The 19862-nt window shown below is 41.1% G+C and overlaps 1 protein-coding gene across 2 annotated transcripts in view; it reads right to left on the reverse strand.

Annotated features, from left to right (window-relative positions):
* Positions 1-19862, reverse strand: part of KCNK10 (potassium two pore domain channel subfamily K member 10) — a 187520-nt gene that overhangs the window by 55488 nt on the left and 112170 nt on the right. For both annotated transcript variants that reach the window (XM_089663110.1, XM_089663109.1), the window contains exon 3: positions 18316-18433. In XM_089663110.1, the coding sequence (XP_089519236.1) occupies positions 18316-18433 (118 nt within the window). The remainder of the gene's footprint in view (positions 1-18315; positions 18434-19862) is intronic.

Below are 19862 nucleotides of genomic sequence, written 5' to 3' on the forward strand. Positions count from 1 at the left end.
CATCCCAAGCTTACCACCAAAACTGTCTTGTGCCAACAGTAAAGCATGGTGGCGGCGCAGTCATGGTTTGGGCAGCCATATCTTGGTCTTCTGCAGGTCCCATCATCACCTGGAAAGGTAGAGTGACTGCCAGCAGCTATGTACAAATGTTGGCCAACCATTTGCACTCCATAGTGAAGAGATTGTTTCCCGAAGACAGCGCCATTTACCAAGACAGTAATGCTCCGATTCACACAGCTGGTGTTTTCAAATCATGGTTAGATGAGAATGCAGGCAAAGTCTCACACCTTCCCTGGGCGCTACAGTTGCCGGACCTCAATATCATAGAGCTGCTATGGTTAATTTTGGAGAACAAAGTTCAGGCTCCTTTTCTGCCTCCAGCATCTCTGCAAGAACTGGAACGATTTTTGCATGAAGAGTCATATTAGATTCTATTATCCACCATCCATGACTTATATTTGTCAATTCCCAGGAGAATTCCCACCGTCTTGGATGCCAAAGGCGGTCCTACACCATATTAGGCAAAGATTTTGTTCTTTTACCTGGTGTTGTCCAACCCAACCCATATATATATATATATAATATATTTACAACATATGTGTGTTTGAGCTTTGGGGAGCACACCTTAAGGCTGACCACACCTATGGCCCCTGTACTTGGTCACACCTGTAGGTGCGAGCCAAGGCTTAATGTGGTGACCCCTGCTCTAACCCTTTCCCATTCCATCCAAAACTATGTATATATATATATATATATATATATATATATATATATATATATATATATATATGTCAAGTGCACAACGGTGATCAGTCACAATGCATAGCAATCAGGCCCTCCCAAAGGCCATATATAGAAAAACAAAAATTTCATTGCTGCACATAAAAAACTTTATTATTGAAAAATCACCATACAAAAGGGTGATCCAAAAAAATGGACAAATCTATACATCACAGTGCTCAACTTTTGTTGAACACTATGATGTATGGCTTTGTCCATTTTGTTGGATACCCCTTTTGTATGGTGATTTTTCAATAATAAAGTTTTTTATGTGCAGCAATCCAATTTTATTTTATATACCGTATTTTTCACTCCATAAGACGCACTTTTTTCCCCCCAAAAAAGGGGGGAAAATGTCAGTGCGTCTTATGGAGCGAATATAGAGCGGCCGGTCCGGTATTTCCACCGCCGCCGTGCAGAATACCGGGCCGGCCGCTCAGCTCTGCAGCGGGACCTTATGGAGAGGACTGCTGACCTTTGGGGAGGTGGGGAGCGGGTACCTGAATTTGACAGGTACCCGCTCTTACTTCTTTGTTCTTTGATCTTACCTGTTCCTCTATCCAGCGGCGCGCTGTCTTCCCGGCTTCTGTAGTGTGGGCACTGGGCATGACAGCCGGGTGCCAAGTGCGCATGCGCAAGAAGCGGTGCTTTTTGTGAATGGTAAGGCGGTACCTGGGACACATGACAGAAGCCCAGAAGCCGCTGGACCAATCACAAAGCGTAAGTGCTTCTCACTCATGCGCACTGGGCACCCGGCTGTCATGCCGAGCGCCGACACTACAGAAGCCGGGAAGACAGCGCGGCGCTGGATAGAGGAACAGGTAAGATCAAAGAACAACTCCGCGGAAGTAAGAGCGGGTACCTGTCAAATTCAGGTACCCGCTCCCCACCTCCCCAAAGGTCAGCAGTCATCTGTACTGTCCGCAGTCTCTGGTCATCTCCTGTGCTGTCCGCAGTCTCTGGTCATCCCTGTACTATGTCTGCAGTCTCTGGTCATCCCTGTACTATGTCTGCAGTCTCTGGTCATCCCTGTACTATGTCTGCAGTCTCTGGTCATCCCTGTACTGTGTCTGCAGTCCATGGTCATCCCTGTACTGTGTCTGCAGTCCATGGTCATCCCTGTACTGTGTCCGCAGTCTCTGGTCATCTCCTGTACTATGTCTGCAGTCTCTGGTCATCCCTGTACTGTGTCTGCAGTCCATGGTCATCCCTGTACTGTGTCTGCAGTCCATTAGTTTAGAATTTTTTTTTCCTGTTTTCTGCCTCTAAAACCTAGGTGCATCTTATGGTCAGGTGCGTCTTATGGAGCGAAAAATACGGTATATATATATATTATATATATATATATATATATATATATATATAGAGAGAGAGAGAGAGAGAGAGAGAGAGAGAGAGAATATAAATACATATATATAAAATATATATATATATATATATATATATATATTAAAAATGATGTATGGCTTTGTCCATTTTTTTGGATACCCCTTTTGTATGGTGATTTTTCAATAATAAAGTTTTTTATGTGCAGCAATCCAATTTTATTTTAGAGAGAGAGAGAGAGAGAATATAAATATAAATAATATAAATACATATATATAAAATATATATATATATATATATTAAAAATGATGTATGGCTTTGTCCATTTTTTTTGGATACCCTTTTTTATGGTGATTTTTAACAATAACGTTTTTTATGTGCAGCAATCCAATTTTATTTTAGAGAGAGAGAGAATATAAAATATATATATATATATAGATATATATTAGAAAAAATATATAGATATATAAAATGTAAATACACAATGTAATGATTGTCTCAGTGCTAGTTTGTTCCGTCTGTCCTTCTTGGTGTCCGCTCTAAGATCCGATTTCCAATCGCACACAAAGAACCAACATGCTTACAATTTGCTCTTAAAGCTCTCTGGATGGGCCCCCAGGGGCCTCATGGATTAAACATGAAGAGTAAAATGATTTCATGCATTTTTAAGGGTCACAAGCATTGCACACTGCTTGCGGCTTTCTACCGTCTTCGCAATTTCCATAAACCTTAATAAATAGAATGTTGGCGGGATAATAAACCCAGAGAGACTTTGCAGCATTGCACTTTTCAACTCACACCCACTGAGAATCTGTCATATAGCAAGATCTCAGTGCTGGAGATCCAAATGTAGAAATCACTCTATTCTTTTTCCGCATTCAAGGTGCTCGTGCTGAGCAATCGGAAAATCAGCACCTTTTATTAACAGAATGAGAGGCTGATGGTGAGAGATATAGAAATGTGTCTATACCAGGGGCGGACTGACCGTTCGAGCACTAGGGCACTGCCCGAGGGCCTGGGGTCAGTAGGGGGCCCCATGAGATGCCCCTGATACCTTTCATTGGCTTTTTCATAGGTTTTTTTGGGTATGGGCAAGGACACAGGGGCCCCATGATCCCCTATTGCCCGGGGGCCCCATGAATTGTCAGTCCGCCCCTGATCTATACCACATTTTTCATATGACTCGATTTTACACACTTTTCCAGAATGTCATTTAATATACTGATGTGTAGTTTCTCTCTCTGTACAGTATCTTAGACAGTGAAATCAGCACCTTACCTAAATGTCGCCCCCCCCCCCCCCCCCCCCCCCCCCCCCCGAGATCAAATCAGTGACATTTATCTCTCTCATTGTGTTTAATGAAATATTGTGGGTGTGTCAGTGTGTTCATACTGCAAATTCTTGTGATTACCAGTCACCAATCAGATTTAGTCCTCACGCACACGGGACATTTTTACATCGGCTGTTTTTGGCTTTTTACCTTTTTTTCTACATCCAGTAAACCCCCCAGCATGTTATCCTATGTGTCACTACACTCATAGACTGGAATCAACGTTTTTTGACAGGGACGTTTTTTGGCTGAAAAAAAAACCCAGAACTAGTGGGTTTCTAGAAGAGTTTTTTAGCTGTAAAAAATGCTCTAATGCTGAAAACGCGGTAAAACATCGCAAACCAGCATTTTTGGACTTTTTCTGACCCCCCAAATTTTTGTTTTGTAAAAAAAACACAAATGTGGAAAAACTTGGGAAAAAGCAGCTAAACGCAGCAAAACGTGGCTAAACGCTAATGCAAAAATGCTAAAAAAAGCTGAAAACCGCACATTTTTAACGTGACTTTACACCCCGTATACAATGGAGCCTCTAAGTCAGTGGTTCTCAACCTGTGAGTTGCGACCCCTTTGGGGGTCGAAAGACCCTTTCACAGGGGTCGCCTAAGACCATCGGAAAACACATATTTCCGATGTGTAAAGAGCAGCTACTGTGTTCAAAGCAGCTACTGTGTTGAAAGCAGCTACAGTGTTGAAAGCAGCTACAGTGTTGAAAGCAGCTACTGTGTTGAAAGCAGCTACTGTGTAGAAAGCAGCTACTGTGTTGAAAGCAGCTACTGTGTAGAAAGCAGCTACAGTGTTGAAAGCAGCTACTGTGTTGAAAGCAGCTACTGTGTTGAAAGCAGCTACTGTGTTGAAAGCAGCTACTGTGTAGAAAGCATACTGTGTTGAAAGCAGCTACTGTGTTGAAAGCAGCTACTGTGTTGAAAGCAGCTACTGTGTTGAAAGCAGCTACTGTGTTAAAAGCAGCTACTGTGTAGAAAGCAGCAGTATTGAAGGTAAAACGACATTTCATAAATTATAATTACTGGGTAAATAATTTATGGTTGGGGGTCACCACAACATGAGGAACTGTATTAAAGGGTCGCGGCATTAGGAAGGTTGAGAACCACTGCTCTAGGTGATACTGTTGTTGTTTTGTTTTTTAAATATAACAAACATGTCTATACTTACCTGCTGTGTGTGGTGGTTTTGCACAGAGCAGCCCGGATCCTCCTCTTCTTGGGACCCCCGCCAACACCCCTGGCCCCTCCCTCTTGTCGGGTACCCCAAATAGCAAAACAAGAAAAAGAGAGGAAGGGGCCTCTAAGAGCAGTATTGACAATTTATTTAGTAAGAAAAAGAGAAAGAGAGGCGCCTTCCTCTCTTTTTCTGATATCCATCTGGCACCTTTATCCTACAGCTACAGAGGTTGGGCTCCAACAAGCGTGCCCTATATAATATACAGCCCCATAGCAAACACCTTGCAGGCTCCCAAGCCGTGGTTCTGCGTGTCCATTCACATACAGAGCCATGGCTCGGCCCATGGCCCCTCCCTTTCCTGAATGGCTCACTGGCTGTGATTGACAGCCAATGGCTCCTGCTGCTGCCTCAGCCAATCAGGAGTGAGAGTCCCCGGGGAACTAAGGCTCTTGTGGACATCGCTGGATAAGTATTAGCGGGGAATGGGGAGCTGCTACACACAGAAGGTTTTTTACCTTCATACATAGAATGCATGAAGGTAAAAAAATCTTGAGACTTTAGAACCACTTAAAAGTAGAACTAAAGGCAAAACTTTTTTTCTCATGTTGGATAGACTAAGGGGGAAGTTATAACCCCAAATTTTTTTTTTCCATCATTGTCCAATTGAGGAGACTTCCCTTTACTTCCTGTCCCAAAACCGAAACAGGAAGTGAGAAGAAATCCCTCCAAAGTGAGGGAATCCCTGGTTGTCACCAGAACTAGTGTCTCCATTGGAAGATTTCCTGTTCTGATGATAACCCAGAATTTCAGATTTCCTTTCACTTCCACTCTCAGTGATATGGAGTATGGAGGGGTTGAATCTTCTATTAGGTTTGTACTGCTGTCTATGTCCCTGCTGGAGAGATTCGCCCTTCTCTATTTGTCCTGTTGACCATTGCCATTGGAACCAAAAGGTTGCAAACCGGCATTTTTGGACATTTTTTTGGACATTATATATAAAACAAAACAGGAAGTGAGAAGAAATCCCTCACAAGTGAGGGAATCCCTGGTTGTCACCAGAACTAGTGTCCCCATTGGAAGATTTCCCTTCTATTACCGTTCTGATGATAATTTCCTTTCACTTCCACTCTCAGTGATATGGAGTATGGAGGGGTTAAATCTTCTATTAGGTTTGTACTGATGTCTATGTCCCTGCTGGAGAGATTTGCCCTTCTCTATTTGTCCTGTTGACCATTGCCATTGGAACCAAAAGGTCGCAAACCAGCATTTTTCGACTTTTTTTGACCAAAGAACCCCTAAAACTTACAGTTTTGAGGGGGAATCTTTCAATGGTGACACCTGTTCTGGTGACAACTAAGGGGGGATTTTCCATTACTTCGGAGCGATTCTCCTCATTTCCTGTATTGTCTGTAGGACAGGAAGAGAAGGGATATCTCCCCAATGGGACATTGACAACTAAAAAAAATCTTGGTAGTCCTTCAGGGAGTACAACATTTTACAGCTGTCACCAGAACAGAAATAGAAGGAGACTCTTCCAATGGGAACGCCCCTTATGGTGAAAAATTGGAGGGGTTTTCATTTCATTTCTCATTTGTAAGAGATTTCCTTTTGTTTCCTGTTTTGTCTCCAGGACCTGAAGAGATGGGAAATCTCCCCAGTGGAATACAGACATCTAAAAAAAAATCTGAAAAATTCTTCATGTAGTAATAGATTGCCCGATGTGTAATTAACAAGTGATACATTTTTTGTTTTGGACAGTAGACTGGCAGCCGTACTGGATTTGTCATAGGAATTCCATGAACGGGTGGATGGGAAAACACAAATATAGGATAAAAAATAGAAAAAGAAAAACAACCTCTAAAATTCCAGAATGATATTTTGTATAGGATCATCCATCTTCAGGACTAAAAACATATAAAACCATAAAAATAATCAATGATTTATCTAAAAAGATCTTAAAATACTATAACAAATTCACAAATGAGGATGAATATGAAATTATTAGAATTTCATCTGAAAGAAATGAAAAAACATAAGAAAAAGGGAGTGAAAAAAAAATGATTGGGAACACTTTGACTTGAGAAATTTGCATAGAAATCTCATCACCGGATTAAGATTGCATGAATCACCAATAATTAAGTCGTGATTCCTAATATGATATATTGTATATAGATAATATTAAAAATAACCTTCTATTGATCAAACGAAATAATACAATAGATTTTAATATCTATTTCCCAAGTAATTGTTATTTTTTAATGTTTTTATTGGACATTTCCAGATTATAAGTAACAAAACAAATTTTTACATAGTATCGTGAAATAAATGCACAATGTAAAACGGCACATGTACAAAACTCAATTGCAACCCACTAACAAAGATTCCTTAAACACAAGTAATTGTTTTTAACCTCAGTCTCTGTCCGAATCACACACCTACTGAGCAACATATCTGACTGGATGTCACTCCACTTCCTTAACCTGAACCTCTCCAAGACAGTTTCTTGTCTTCCCCCCCAGCCCGGACACCACCCCCCATTGACTTCTCCATCACGTCCAACAACGCCACCATCAAACCCGCCCCGCAGGCCAGAGTACTTGGTGTCATTCTGGACTCCAGCCTATCCTTCCAGCCCCAAGTCCAATCTTTAACAAACTCCTGCAGACTCCACCTCCGCAACATCGCCAAAATCCGCACGTTCCTAACCCCAGAAACCACTAAACAGCTCATCCACTCCCTCATCATATCACGACTCAACTACTGCAACTCCCTCCTCACTGGCCTGCCTCGCCGCTGGCTATCCCCGCTTCAGTCCATCCTGAACACGGCTGCCAGACTCACCTTTCCAACCGCTCCGTTTCTGCCACCCCCCTCTGCCAATCCCTCCACTGGCTTCCGATTGCGCAACGGATCAAATTCTAAATCCTAACACTGACGTACAAAGCCGTCCACCATACTGCCCCGAACTACATCACTGACCTAATATCCAAGTACCGTCCAGCACGCACACTCCACTCCTCACAAGACCGCCTTCTCTCTAGTTCCCTGGTCTCCTCCTCCCATGCCCGCCTCCAGGACTTCTCCAGGGTGTCACCCATCCTCTGGAACTCCCTGCCCCAAACCATCAGATTATCACCTACTCTCCTCTCCTTTAGGCGCACCCTGAAAACCCATCTCTTCAGGGAAGCCTACCCCACCCCCTGCTAACTTGCCAACCTCCTCCACTCTTCCTACCACTCCATCCCCCACAGCTATCTCCTCCTGTGTCACCATCCCCTCCCTCCTAGATTGTAAGCTCCAAGGAGCAGGGCCCTCGATCCCCTCATGTTTTGCATTGTATTGGTATTGTTCTGTCACATGTTCTGTCCCCCATTGTAATGTACAGTGCTGAGCGAACTATTGGCGCTTTATAAATACTATATAATAATAATAATAATAATAATGTAAAGTTATTGCTTACTTTTTTCTTTCCCCTCTTATCACTTATTTTTTTTTCTTCCTATCCCCCTTTTAATGCCTTTGCATTCCTTTCCAGGTTGTTTATAGTAATTTTGTGTTATTCCTTATTTGTAATTAATTTTAACTTTGTTTTATAACTATAAGTTATTGATTATATTCAATGGCAATGCTTTTATATTAATCCTTTTTTCTTATACTATCAGAATTTTGTTTTTGATGAATCAATTTTTTCTATTCATATTTTCTATGTTTATAATCCCTAAATAAATGGAGACTTTCATAACCCCCCAAATTTGTTGTTTTTTTTTTTTGGCGATCTTAAATAAAATACAATACTGGTCCGTTATACATAGAGTGGTGCTTTTATTCCCTTTCCTACAGCTTAAAAAATCTGACAGAGGTTCTAACCATTAACTGATTAACTTGAGATTTTTAATAAAATATACATGGATATTAGATATGACCTTCTACTGAACAGGCTGAATAAATTTTAATTTTTAATTCATAAGTGTTATTAATTAGAACTTATCACTTATTCATTTTTTCATCCCTCCTTTTTTTGGCTTTTGTATTCTATTCCACATACTTTATAGTAATTTTATATTAATCTTTATTTGTTATGCTTTAACAGTATAATGATTTTATTTCAGATATGTTATTGATTATATGTGCATAGCCCTAAAGAGATGAGGACCTTCATAACCTCTCAAATCTAAAATAATTCATCGTCTTGGATTTTTATACATAGAGTGGCAAGTTCTATTTCTTATTGTATACCTAAAAACATTTGACGGAGATTCTAGCCATTCCCCCCAAAAAATGGTTCTAACCATTCCCTAAAAAAGGGATTAGATACACTTTGCATGGATCAAATATTATTGTTATTTCTTGTGGTTTTTTTTATATAAAATTCCATAAATTACCAATAAATAATTAGTGATTGTAAACAAAATATATATGGACTAGAAATCCATCTATCTTTCTACTGAACATGCTAATGAACACCGTCAATTTATGTAGCACTTTACATACATTCACATCAGTCCCTAACCCTCAAGGGGTGTACAATCTAAGGTCCCTAACTCACATTCATACATACACATACTAGGGACAATTTAGACAGGATACAATTAACCTACCTGCATGTCTTTGGAGTGTGAAAGGAAACCAGAGTACCTGGAGGAAACCCACGCAGGCACAGGGAGAACACGCAAACTCCAGGCAGGTGGTGCTGTGGTTGGGATTCGAACCAACGACCCGAGTACTGCCAGGTGGAAGTGCTAACCACTAAGCCACTGTGCCGCCCCACATGAATTTAATGCTTATTATTTTTTTCCCTCTCCTCCATTTTATGCTTTTGTATTTCTTTCCATGTGCTTTAAAGTAATTTTATATTAATCCTTCCTTTTTCTTATACAGTAATAATTTTGTTTTTTGATGAGTCAATTTTTTCTATTCATATTTTTAGGTCTATAATCCCTAAAGAGATGGGGACTTCCATAACCCCACAGACGTGTTGGCTTTTTTTTCTGCAATCTTAAATAAAATATAATTGTGGACTTTTATATGTATTATTATACTTCTATCTCTTATCCTATAGCTAAAAAGTCTAACAGAGGCTCTAATCATTTCCAAGTTATAAATGGTTCTAACCATTCCCTAAATAAAAAAAAAACTTAGATACACTTTGACTAAAGAAATTTGCATAGATCAAATACCATCACAATATGCTGCGGTTTATATTATTATTATTATACAGGATGTATATAGCGCCAACAGTTTGCTCAGCGCTTTACAAAATATATTTATTTATTATATTTATATATATTTATTTCTTTATTACAGGTACTTATATAGCGCCGACAATTTATTCAGCGCTTTACATATTTTATATATATTATATATATATATGTATATATATATTCAAATTATACACAGAAACTAATCACACATTGCTACAATGTCATGCAATGCATCTAAACAATAGGAGCTACAGTTTCCTTTTAAGCATATATAAAGAAAAAAAGTTTATTTATATACATATACACACATACATATATATATATATCCATTCAGTCGTATCCGACCCTTGGCGATTGCATTGACTGTCACTCGTAAGCAACTTTTTCCATGAATTCTCTTAGCAATTATTTTTACAGGGTAGGTTGCCAGGTCTTTCCCCAACCCCTATATATATATATATATATATATATATATATATACACACACACACACACACACAGTATATATATATATATATATATATATATATATATATATACACACACACAGTATATATATATATATATATATATATATATATATATACAGTCAGGTCCATAAATATTGGGACATGGACACAATTCTAACATTTTTGGCTCTATACACCACCACAATGGATTTGAAATGAAACAAACAAGATGTGCTTTAACTGAAGACTGTCAGCTTTAATTTGAGGGTATTTACATTCAAATCAGGTGAACGGTGTAGGAATTACAACAGTTTGCATATGTGCCTCCCACTTTTTAAGGGACCAAAAGTAATGGGACAGAATAATAATCATAAATCAAACTTTCACTTTTTAATATTTGGTTGCAAATCCTTTGCAGTCAATGACAGCCTGAAGTGTGGAACGCATAGACATCACCAGACGCTGGGTTTCATCCCTGGTGATGCTCTGCCAGACCTCTACTGCAACTGTCTTCAGTTCCTGCTTGTTCTTGGGGCATTTTCCCTTCAGTTTTGTCTTCAGCAAGTGAAATGCTCAATCGGATTCAGGTCAGGTGATTGACTTGGCCATTGCATAACATTCCACTTCTTTCCCTTAAAAAACTCTTTGGTTGCTTTTGCAGTCTGCTTTGGGTCATTGTCCATCTGCACTGTGAAGCGTCCAATGAGTTGTGAAGCATTTGGCTGAATATGAGCAGATAATATTGCCCGAAACACTTCAGAATTCATCCGGCTGCTTTTGTCAGCAGTCACATCATCAATAAATACAAGAGAACCAGTTCCATTGGCAGCCATACATGCCCACGCCATGACACTACCACCACCATGCTTCACTGATGAGGTGGTATGCTTAGGATCATGAGCAGTTCCTTCCCTTCTCCATACTCTTCTCTTCCCATCATTCTGGTACAAGTTGGTCTCGGTCTCATCTGTCCATAAGATGTTGTTCCAGAACTGTGAAGGCTTTTTTAGATGTCGTTTGGCAAACTCTAATCTGGCCTTCCTGTTTTTGAGGCTCACCAATGTTTTCCATCTTGTGGTGAACCCTCTGTATTCACTCTGGTGAAGTCTTCTCTTGATTGGTGACTTTGACACACATACACCTACCTCCTGGAGAGTGTTCTTGATCTGGCCAACTGTAGTGAAGGGTGTTTTCTTCACCAGGGAAAGAATTCTTCGGTCATCCACCACAGCTGTTTTCCGTGGTCTTCCGGGTCTTTTGGTGTTGCTGAGCTCCCCGGTGCATTCCTTCTTTTTAAGAATTTTCCAAACAGTTGTTTTGGCCACGCCTAATGTTTTTTCTATCTCTCGGATGGGTTTGTTTTGTTTTTTCAGCCTACTGATGGCTTGCTTCACTGATAGTGACAGCTCTTTGATCTCATCTTGAGAGTTGACAGCAACAGATTCCAAATGCAAACAGCACACTTGAAATGAACTCTGGATCTTTTATCTGCTCATTGTAATTGGAATAATGAGGGAATAACACACACCTGGCCATCGAACAGCTGAGAAGCCAATTGTCCCATTACTTTTGGTCCCTTAAAAAGTGGGAGGCACATATGCAAACTGTTGTAATTCCTACACCGTTCACCTGATTTGGATGTAAATACCCTCAAATTAAAGCGGACAGTCTGCAGTTAAAGCACATCTTGTTCGTTTCATTTCAAATCCATTGTGGTGGTGTATAGAGCCAAAAATGTTAGAATTGTGTCGATGTCCCAATATTTATGGACCTGACTGTATATATATATATATATATATATATATATATATTGACATCACTCCCTAACTCTCATGGGGCGTACAATCTAAGGTCCGTAACTTGCATTCATATATACACATACTAGGGCCAATTTAGACAGGAGTCAATTAACCTACCAGCATGTCTTTGGAGTGTTGGAGGAGACCAGAGTACACGGAGGAAACCCACGCAGGCAGAGGGAGAACATGCAAACTCCAGGCAGGTGGTGCAGTGGATGGAATTCTAACCAACGGCCCTAGTGACCCTACTGCTAACTAGTTAGCCACTGTGCTGCCCACTTAGATTCCATAAATCACCAATAATTAACTTGTGTGATTTCTAATATGGTAGATATGTATCATATTAAAAACAGCCATCTATTGGGTGCGAAATGCTCCTTTACACAACTACACTTGAGGCCGCCTATACAGTTCTCCTGCGGTGGTACTGGGTCCCGGGACGGATTGCTCATGCCTATCCTGGCATCAGCGACAGCTGTTTCAGGAGTGGCATTCAGCGTGTGGACGTCCTGCACACTTGGTGGTCATGCTTTTAGTTTAGGGTTTTTGGAGTTTTACAGACTTTGTTTCATGTGAAGGGAACTCAAGCATACCAGGCTGGCCCTTCTACATTGCCCTATTCTGGACCTTTTCACGCCCCAACTGAAACTGGCTTCCTATCTTTTTATCTCTGCCAAACGTACCTCAAGTCTGGAAGACTCCTTTGGTTGCCTTCCAGGGTGTGAAGGCCAAGATGACTGCCATGATGGTTAATGAGGCAGATGTCCAGTATTCTTAAGCACTCATACCCAAACTTTAAGAAAGTTTGGGAACCCTGGATACACTATCCCTCCCACCTTTACTCCAACCAGTTATGGCCGTTTATAGTTGCTGCCTGCACCAGTCCTGAGTTCATGATACTCCCTTCCTCTCCTGACTTTTTCTCTCTCCTGCTTCTCTCTCCTATGTGTTTCCCTCTCTTCTTTTCACATTCGGATGATACGTGTCAGCTGGGATTGTTACTCCAGGGGTGTCAAACTCCATTTCATCGCAGGCCATATCAGGATTATGGTTGCCCTCAAAGAGCCGGTTGTATCTGTAAGACTAGATGTCCAGAGTACCCCACGCTCCCCATTACATGAATCCACACCCCTCCCTAACATTACCGTGCACCCCGTTTTGGGGCAGAGCTGGAAAGCAGAAAGTGCAGGGTCTGGAGGAGGACCATAGGAGAAGTCAGTTACTAAAGTCTGCTGAATGCTGAGACCAGGGGAGGCAGAGATGAAGGGGTGCTGCAGCTGCAATGAGAGGTGTAGGATTTGGCAGAGGAGCTCTATTCTCCTCTCTGCTGCTGACTGCTGAAACAAGGTTGGGGCGGATATAAGGGGTACCTGCAGGAGAGGTGCAAGGGCCACATAAAATGGCTGGAGTGCCGGATTTGGCCCACGGGCCTTGTGTTTGACACCTGTGCCTTAGAGGACAGCTTGACAATGATAGTGATATGCTCCTGATCTTCCTCCTTGGTTATGGTTACAACCAGGGGTGGACTGACCATTTGGAAACTAGGGCACTGCCCGAGGGCCCGGGGTCAGTAGGGGGCCCCATGAGATGCCCCTGGTACCTATTTCATAGGCTTTTTTGAGTTTGGGCAAGGACACAGGGGCCCTATGATCCCCTATTGCCCGGGGGCCCCATGAGTTGTCAGTCCGCCCCTGGTTACAACTCTGCTGATTTAGCATTACACATTGCCTCCTTGTATTCGTTCCTGCGTGTGACTGGTTAGCTCCGCCCCTGTGTGGGGCGGACCATGAGCTTGTCATGTTTGCTTTGAAAAATTCAATAAATATATTGAGACAGAAATATCCTTCTATTGATCATGCAGAATTTATTTCACTTTTTAATTCATAAATGTTATTAATAGGAAGTTATTGCTTTTCATTTTCTCACTCTCCTCCTTTTGTATTAGACATGTGCAGAACAAATACATTTTATTTAGTTTTGGATCGATCCGTTAAGTTACTAATGTCGCTTCATTCGTATCAAGATTTATAAATGTAAATCGGTGTCCAAAAAATAATATCTATGAAACCTGTAAAAAAATCACTACAGAAAGTCCCACTTTCACCCTTGAAAGTATAAATTAATTATTGTCATAAACTTTTAGTGTCCATACAATTATTGCATAAAAAAACCAAAAATAAATCTTTTCTTCCAATTTAAAACTCGCCGTATAAATCCAGTAAGTCCTGTGTACCTCAAAATAAAGGAAAACTCAATAGTGTATTATCCTCACAAAATAAGTTCATCAATAATCCCAAAATTAGTTATGCCAAAAATATCTTTATAAACTTCATGCAAAATGCATAGAATTATTGATGAACACATAATTTGTTTTGTTTATTTGTTTTCGACCAGATTCAGATTTTATCCAATGGATGCGAAGTATTTGATTAAAAATATCGAATCCGTTCGACCTCATTGTGAAGAATAGCTGGTTGTTAAAGCATAATTTCACCTATTTTACCAAAAATAATATATACATATACAAAAAAATGTGCATTTAATATTTTTGGTTGCAGGAGCTTGGAAACCATTGGACCAGCGATCAGCAGACACCATGCAGGTCTCCTGAGGATCTGCCAGTAAATGCTTGTATGGAATGTATGAGCAAGTAGGTATACTAAAAGGGAGAATCCCCACTGACAGCAGAATGTAAACAAACAATTCCGGCATTACATTTTTTTTAACCACTAGGGGACCGCCCACAGTACATATACATGCGACAAAGTGGCCCCTGTGTGCAGAATCACGTTTATAAATGTCATCCTGTTTACTTGGTAGGGGGCGCATGCGAGGCGCGTGACCGCCCTACCCGCGGCACCGATCGTGGCCACGGGTGTCAATCGCCAGGTCCCGGCCGGTGATTACCCGCCGGAGCCCGCCGATTGCCGGCAAACACTGACAGGGAGCACAGCTGCATTGCTGCTTCTCAGCAGATAGATTAGGTTGTCTACTTTCCAAAAAAAGGGGTCATTTGCAGGTGTATTTACTATCCTGGTATTTTAGCACTTCAAGAAATGTGATGGGCAATCAGAAAGTAAAAGCTGTGTAAATTCCATTATCTATACCAGGGGCGGACTGACAACTGATGGGGCCCCCGGGCAATAGGGGATCATGGGGCCCCTGTGTCATTGCCCAAACTCAAAAAAGCCTCTGAAAAAGGTACCAGGGGCATCTCATGGGGCCCTCTACTGACCCCGGGCCCTTGGGCAGTGCCCGAGTTTCCAAATGGTCAGTCTGCCCCTGATCTATACCATAGTTTGTAGATGCTATAACTTTCACACAAAGCAATCAATATGCACTTATTAGGATTTTTTTACCAAAAACATGTAGCAGAATACATTTTGGCCTAAAATTATGACAAATTTTTAGTTTTTTTGGATATTTTTTATGACCGAAATGAGAAAATATAATTTTTTTCAAAAAATGTTTTTTTCTTCAAACATTTTTTTGTTTATAGCACCAAAAATAAAAAGCACACAGGTGATCAAATACCACCAAAAGAAAGCTCTATTTGTGTAAAAAAAAGACATAAATTTCAATAAAAAGGTTCTAACTATTCCCTACAAAAAAAATAATAATTGAATGGATATACTTTTTTGCATTTTGCATAGATCGATATCTTGCTGTTCTATAAGATTCCATAAATCACCGATAACTAACACATGTGATTCTTATACATATTGTTACATTCATGGATGATATTGGAAATAACTTTCTATTGATCAGACGAAATTGATTTTAATTTTTAATTCATAAATAATTAATTCATAAATAATTATTAATGTAAAGTAGTTGCTTATTTTGCTTCTCCTTTTCATCCATTTTATGCTTTTGTATTCCTTTCCGAGTACTTTATAGTCATTTTAAATAAATCCTAATTTGTGAATTTTGAATAGTATGATAATATCGTTTTAGATGAGTTATTGATTATCTTCATGGTTTTACATGTTTATAGTCCTGAAGAAGAGAGGCTTTCCTAACCCCCTCCAAAAGCCTTGACTATTCCTTGGCATTCCTAAATAAAATCGCATACTGGATTTATACTTTGCATTCGATACTTTGATGGCAGGGGGTTCTAATCTTTCCCCACTCTGTAAGTCACTAAAAAAATCTGACAGAGGCTCTAATCATTCCTGAAAAAAAAGAATACATCAATAAAAAGGTTCTAACTATCCCCTACAAAAAAAATAATAAATGAATGGATATACTTTTTTGCATTTTGCATAGATCGATATCTTGCTGTTCTATAAGATTCCATAAATCACCGATAACTAACACATGTGATTCTTATACATATGATTACATTCATGGATAATATTGGAAATAACTTTCTATTGATCAGACGAAATTGATTTTAATTTTTAATTCATAAATAATTATTAATGTAAAGTAGTTGCTTATTTTGTTTCTCCTTGTCATCCTTTTTATGCTTTTGTATTAGATGAGTTATTGATTATCTTCATGGTTTTACATGTTTATAGTCCTGAAGAAGAGAGGCTTTCCTAACCCCCTCCAAAAGCTTTGACTATTCCTTGGCATTCCTAAATAAAATCGCATACTGGATTTATACTTTGCATTCGATACTTTTATGGCAGGCGCAGGGGCGGACTGACCATTTGGAAACTCGGGCACTGCCCGAGGGCCCAGGGTCAGTAGGGGGCCCCATGAGATGCCCCTGGTACCTTTTTCATAGGCTTTTTTGAGTTTGGGCAAGGACACAGGGGCCCCATGATCCCCTATTGCCCGGGGGCCCCATGAGTTGTCAGTCCACCCTGGGCGGGGGTTCTAAACTTTCCCCACTCTTTAAGTCACTAAAAAAATCTGACAGAGGCTCTAATCATTCCTGAAAAAAAAGAATACATCAATAAAAAGGTTCTAACTATTCCCTACAAAAAAAATAATAATTGAATTGATATACTTTTTCGCATTTCCATAGATCGATATCTTGCTGTTCTATAAAATTCCATAAATCACCGATAACTAACACCTGTGATTCCTATACATATGATTACAGTCATGGATAATATTTGAAATAACCTTCTATTGATTAGACTAAAGTGATTAAAATTTTTAATTCATAAATAAATACTTCATAAATAATTATTAATGTAAAGTAGTTGCTTATTTTGTTTCTCCTTTTCATCCTTTTTATGCTTTTGTATTCCTTTCCGAGTACTTTATAGTCATTTTAAATAAATCCTAATTTTGTGAATTTTGAATAGTATGATAATATCATTCTAGATGAGTTATTGATTAGCTTCATGGTTTTACATGTTTATAGTCCTGAAGAAAAGAGGCTTTCCTAACCCCCTCCAAAAGCCTTGACCAGGGGCGGACTGGCCATTTGGAAACTCAGGCACTGCCCGAGGGCCCGGGGTCAGTAGGGGGCCCCATGAGATGCCCCTGGTACGTTTTTCATATGCTTTTTTTAGGTTGGGCAAGGACACAGGGGCCCCATGATCCCCTATTGCCCGGGGGCCCCATGAGTTGCCAGTCCGCCCCTGGCCTTGACTATTCCTTGGCATTCCTAAATAAAATTGCATACTGGATGTCAGGAATGGACTCGCCAATGGTGGTGGGACTCACCTGCCTTGTGGGCTGCTGTACCTGGGCTAGCCAGCGGGTGCTCTCAGCAACCAGAAGCTCACTCCTGCAATCAGCCATCACCTGAGGCTGATCGCAGGAGGTGTATTTAAGGAATGGCCAGACCTGCAGTCAGTGCCTTGTACTGTTTCGCTTGGCCCCGGTATCCTGATCCTGCTTGCTTCTATCCTGATTCTGCACGAACTCTGCCTGTACTGACCTCGGCTAGTCCAGACCACTCTCCCGCCTGCCCCTGGTACCTTGTTTGCCCGTTTGCTACCGACCCGGCCTGCCCGACTACGTTTAGTGTTGTATGTATGGTTGTTTGTTGGAGGTTTGGTTTGTAGCACTGTGTTATGTTTTGCACTGCGTTTATGTATTGTTAGTCTTTAATAAATTGTATTGTTTATACTATACCGGAAGCCTGCGTTTCCCTGTGTCAGTCCACACATTTCTGGTCATACCCAGATTCCTGACACTGGATTTATAATCTTTCTCCACTCTTTAAGTCCCTAAAAATGTCAAACTGATCACATATAGCTCTTTAGATCTTTAGACAACCTGTACAAATCCTTGGGGATTATGAAAAGCAGGCATCGAGATATAATAGCGAGGTGACCTCTCACCTATGGTGGTGATGACGGTGCCGGCAAAGAAGAAGGCACTGCCCAGGTCCCAGTGGCTGCTGCTGTTGGAGTAGTTTCCGATGGGATTCACCCCGGCGTTGTCTGCGTCAATGGCTTTCTGCAGAGAGACAATTCACAGTGGTCAGATTACACATTCAGGAAACCTCATTGTATTAATACTGTATGTGAGTTGCCAATTAGGAAAGAGAAGGAAAGAGAGCTACTCATTGGCTGGCTATGATGCCTAGGCACAGGGCCGTGGATAAGGGGGTACAACCTGTCCTCCTGTACGGGGCCCAGGCTAGCTGAGTGAATTGAATATGGGCACGGAAGGTGATCCACGCAGCAGGGGCAATTACTGGAACCGATCCCCTGTATGGCTCTTATGCAGCAGCTGAAAGCTGGCTTCTTCTCCTCTCCCTCCTGCTGGCTTTCAGCTGCTGCACAGAGAGCCATACAGGGGATGTGTTCCAGTATTTGCCCCCCTGCTACCCAGGGCCCCTCTGTGTGCCTCCATTCCAGCAGTGCATTCGCCTTCCCTTCTCTTCTTGCCACCGGCAGCTGAGTGAATAGAATATGGGCAGGGAAGGTGATCAACACAGCAGGGGCAATTACTGGAACCGATCTCCTGCATGGGTGAACATGCTAAATAACCATAAATGGTACCAATATACAGGTGAAACTCGAAAAATGAGAATATGGTGCAAAAGTTCATTTATTTCAGTAATGCAACTTAAAAGGTGAAACTAATATATGAGATAGACTCATTACATCCAAAGCAAGATAGTTCAAGCCGTGATTTGTCATCATTGTGATGATTATGGCTTACAGCTCATGGAAACCCCAAATTCACAATCTCAGAAAATGAGAATATTCCATGCAATCAATAAAACAAGGATTGTACATAGAACAATATTGGACCTCTGAAAAGTAGAAGCATGCATATGTACTCAGGACTTGGTTTGGGCTCCTTTTGCAGCAATTATTGCCTCAATGCGGCGTGGCATGGAAGCTATCAGCCCGTGGCACTGCTGAGGTGTTATGGAAGACCAGGATGCTTCAATAGCGGCCTCCAGCTCTTCGCATTGTTCGGTCTCATGTCTCTCATCTTTCTCTTGGCAATGCCCTGTAGATTCTCTATGGGGTTCAGGTCAGGCAAGTTTGCTGGCCAATCAAGCACAGTAATCTCACGGTCATTGAACCAGGTTTTGGTGCTTTTGGCAATGTGGGCGGTGCCAAGTCCTGCTGGAAAATGAAGTCAGCATCCCCATAAAGCTCGTCTGTGGAAGGAAGCATGAAGTGCTCCAAAATCTCCTGGTAGACGGCTGCGTTGACCCAGGACTTAATGAAGCACAGTGCACCAACACCAGCAGATGACATGGCTCCCCAAATCAACACAGACTGTGGAAACTTCACACTGGACTTCAAGCATCTTGCAGTGTGTGCCTCTCCATTCTTCCTCCATACTCGGGGTCCTTTTGCCTCTCCATTCTTCCTCCATACTCGGGGTCCTTGGGCCTCTCCATTCTTCCTCCATACTCGGGGTC

Source organism: Staurois parvus, unplaced genomic scaffold (assembly GCF_062004578.1).
Source record: "Staurois parvus isolate SC_StPar_1 unplaced genomic scaffold, SC_StPar_1.0 ptg001627l, whole genome shotgun sequence".
NCBI classification, from domain to species: Eukaryota; Metazoa; Chordata; class Amphibia; order Anura; family Ranidae; genus Staurois; species Staurois parvus.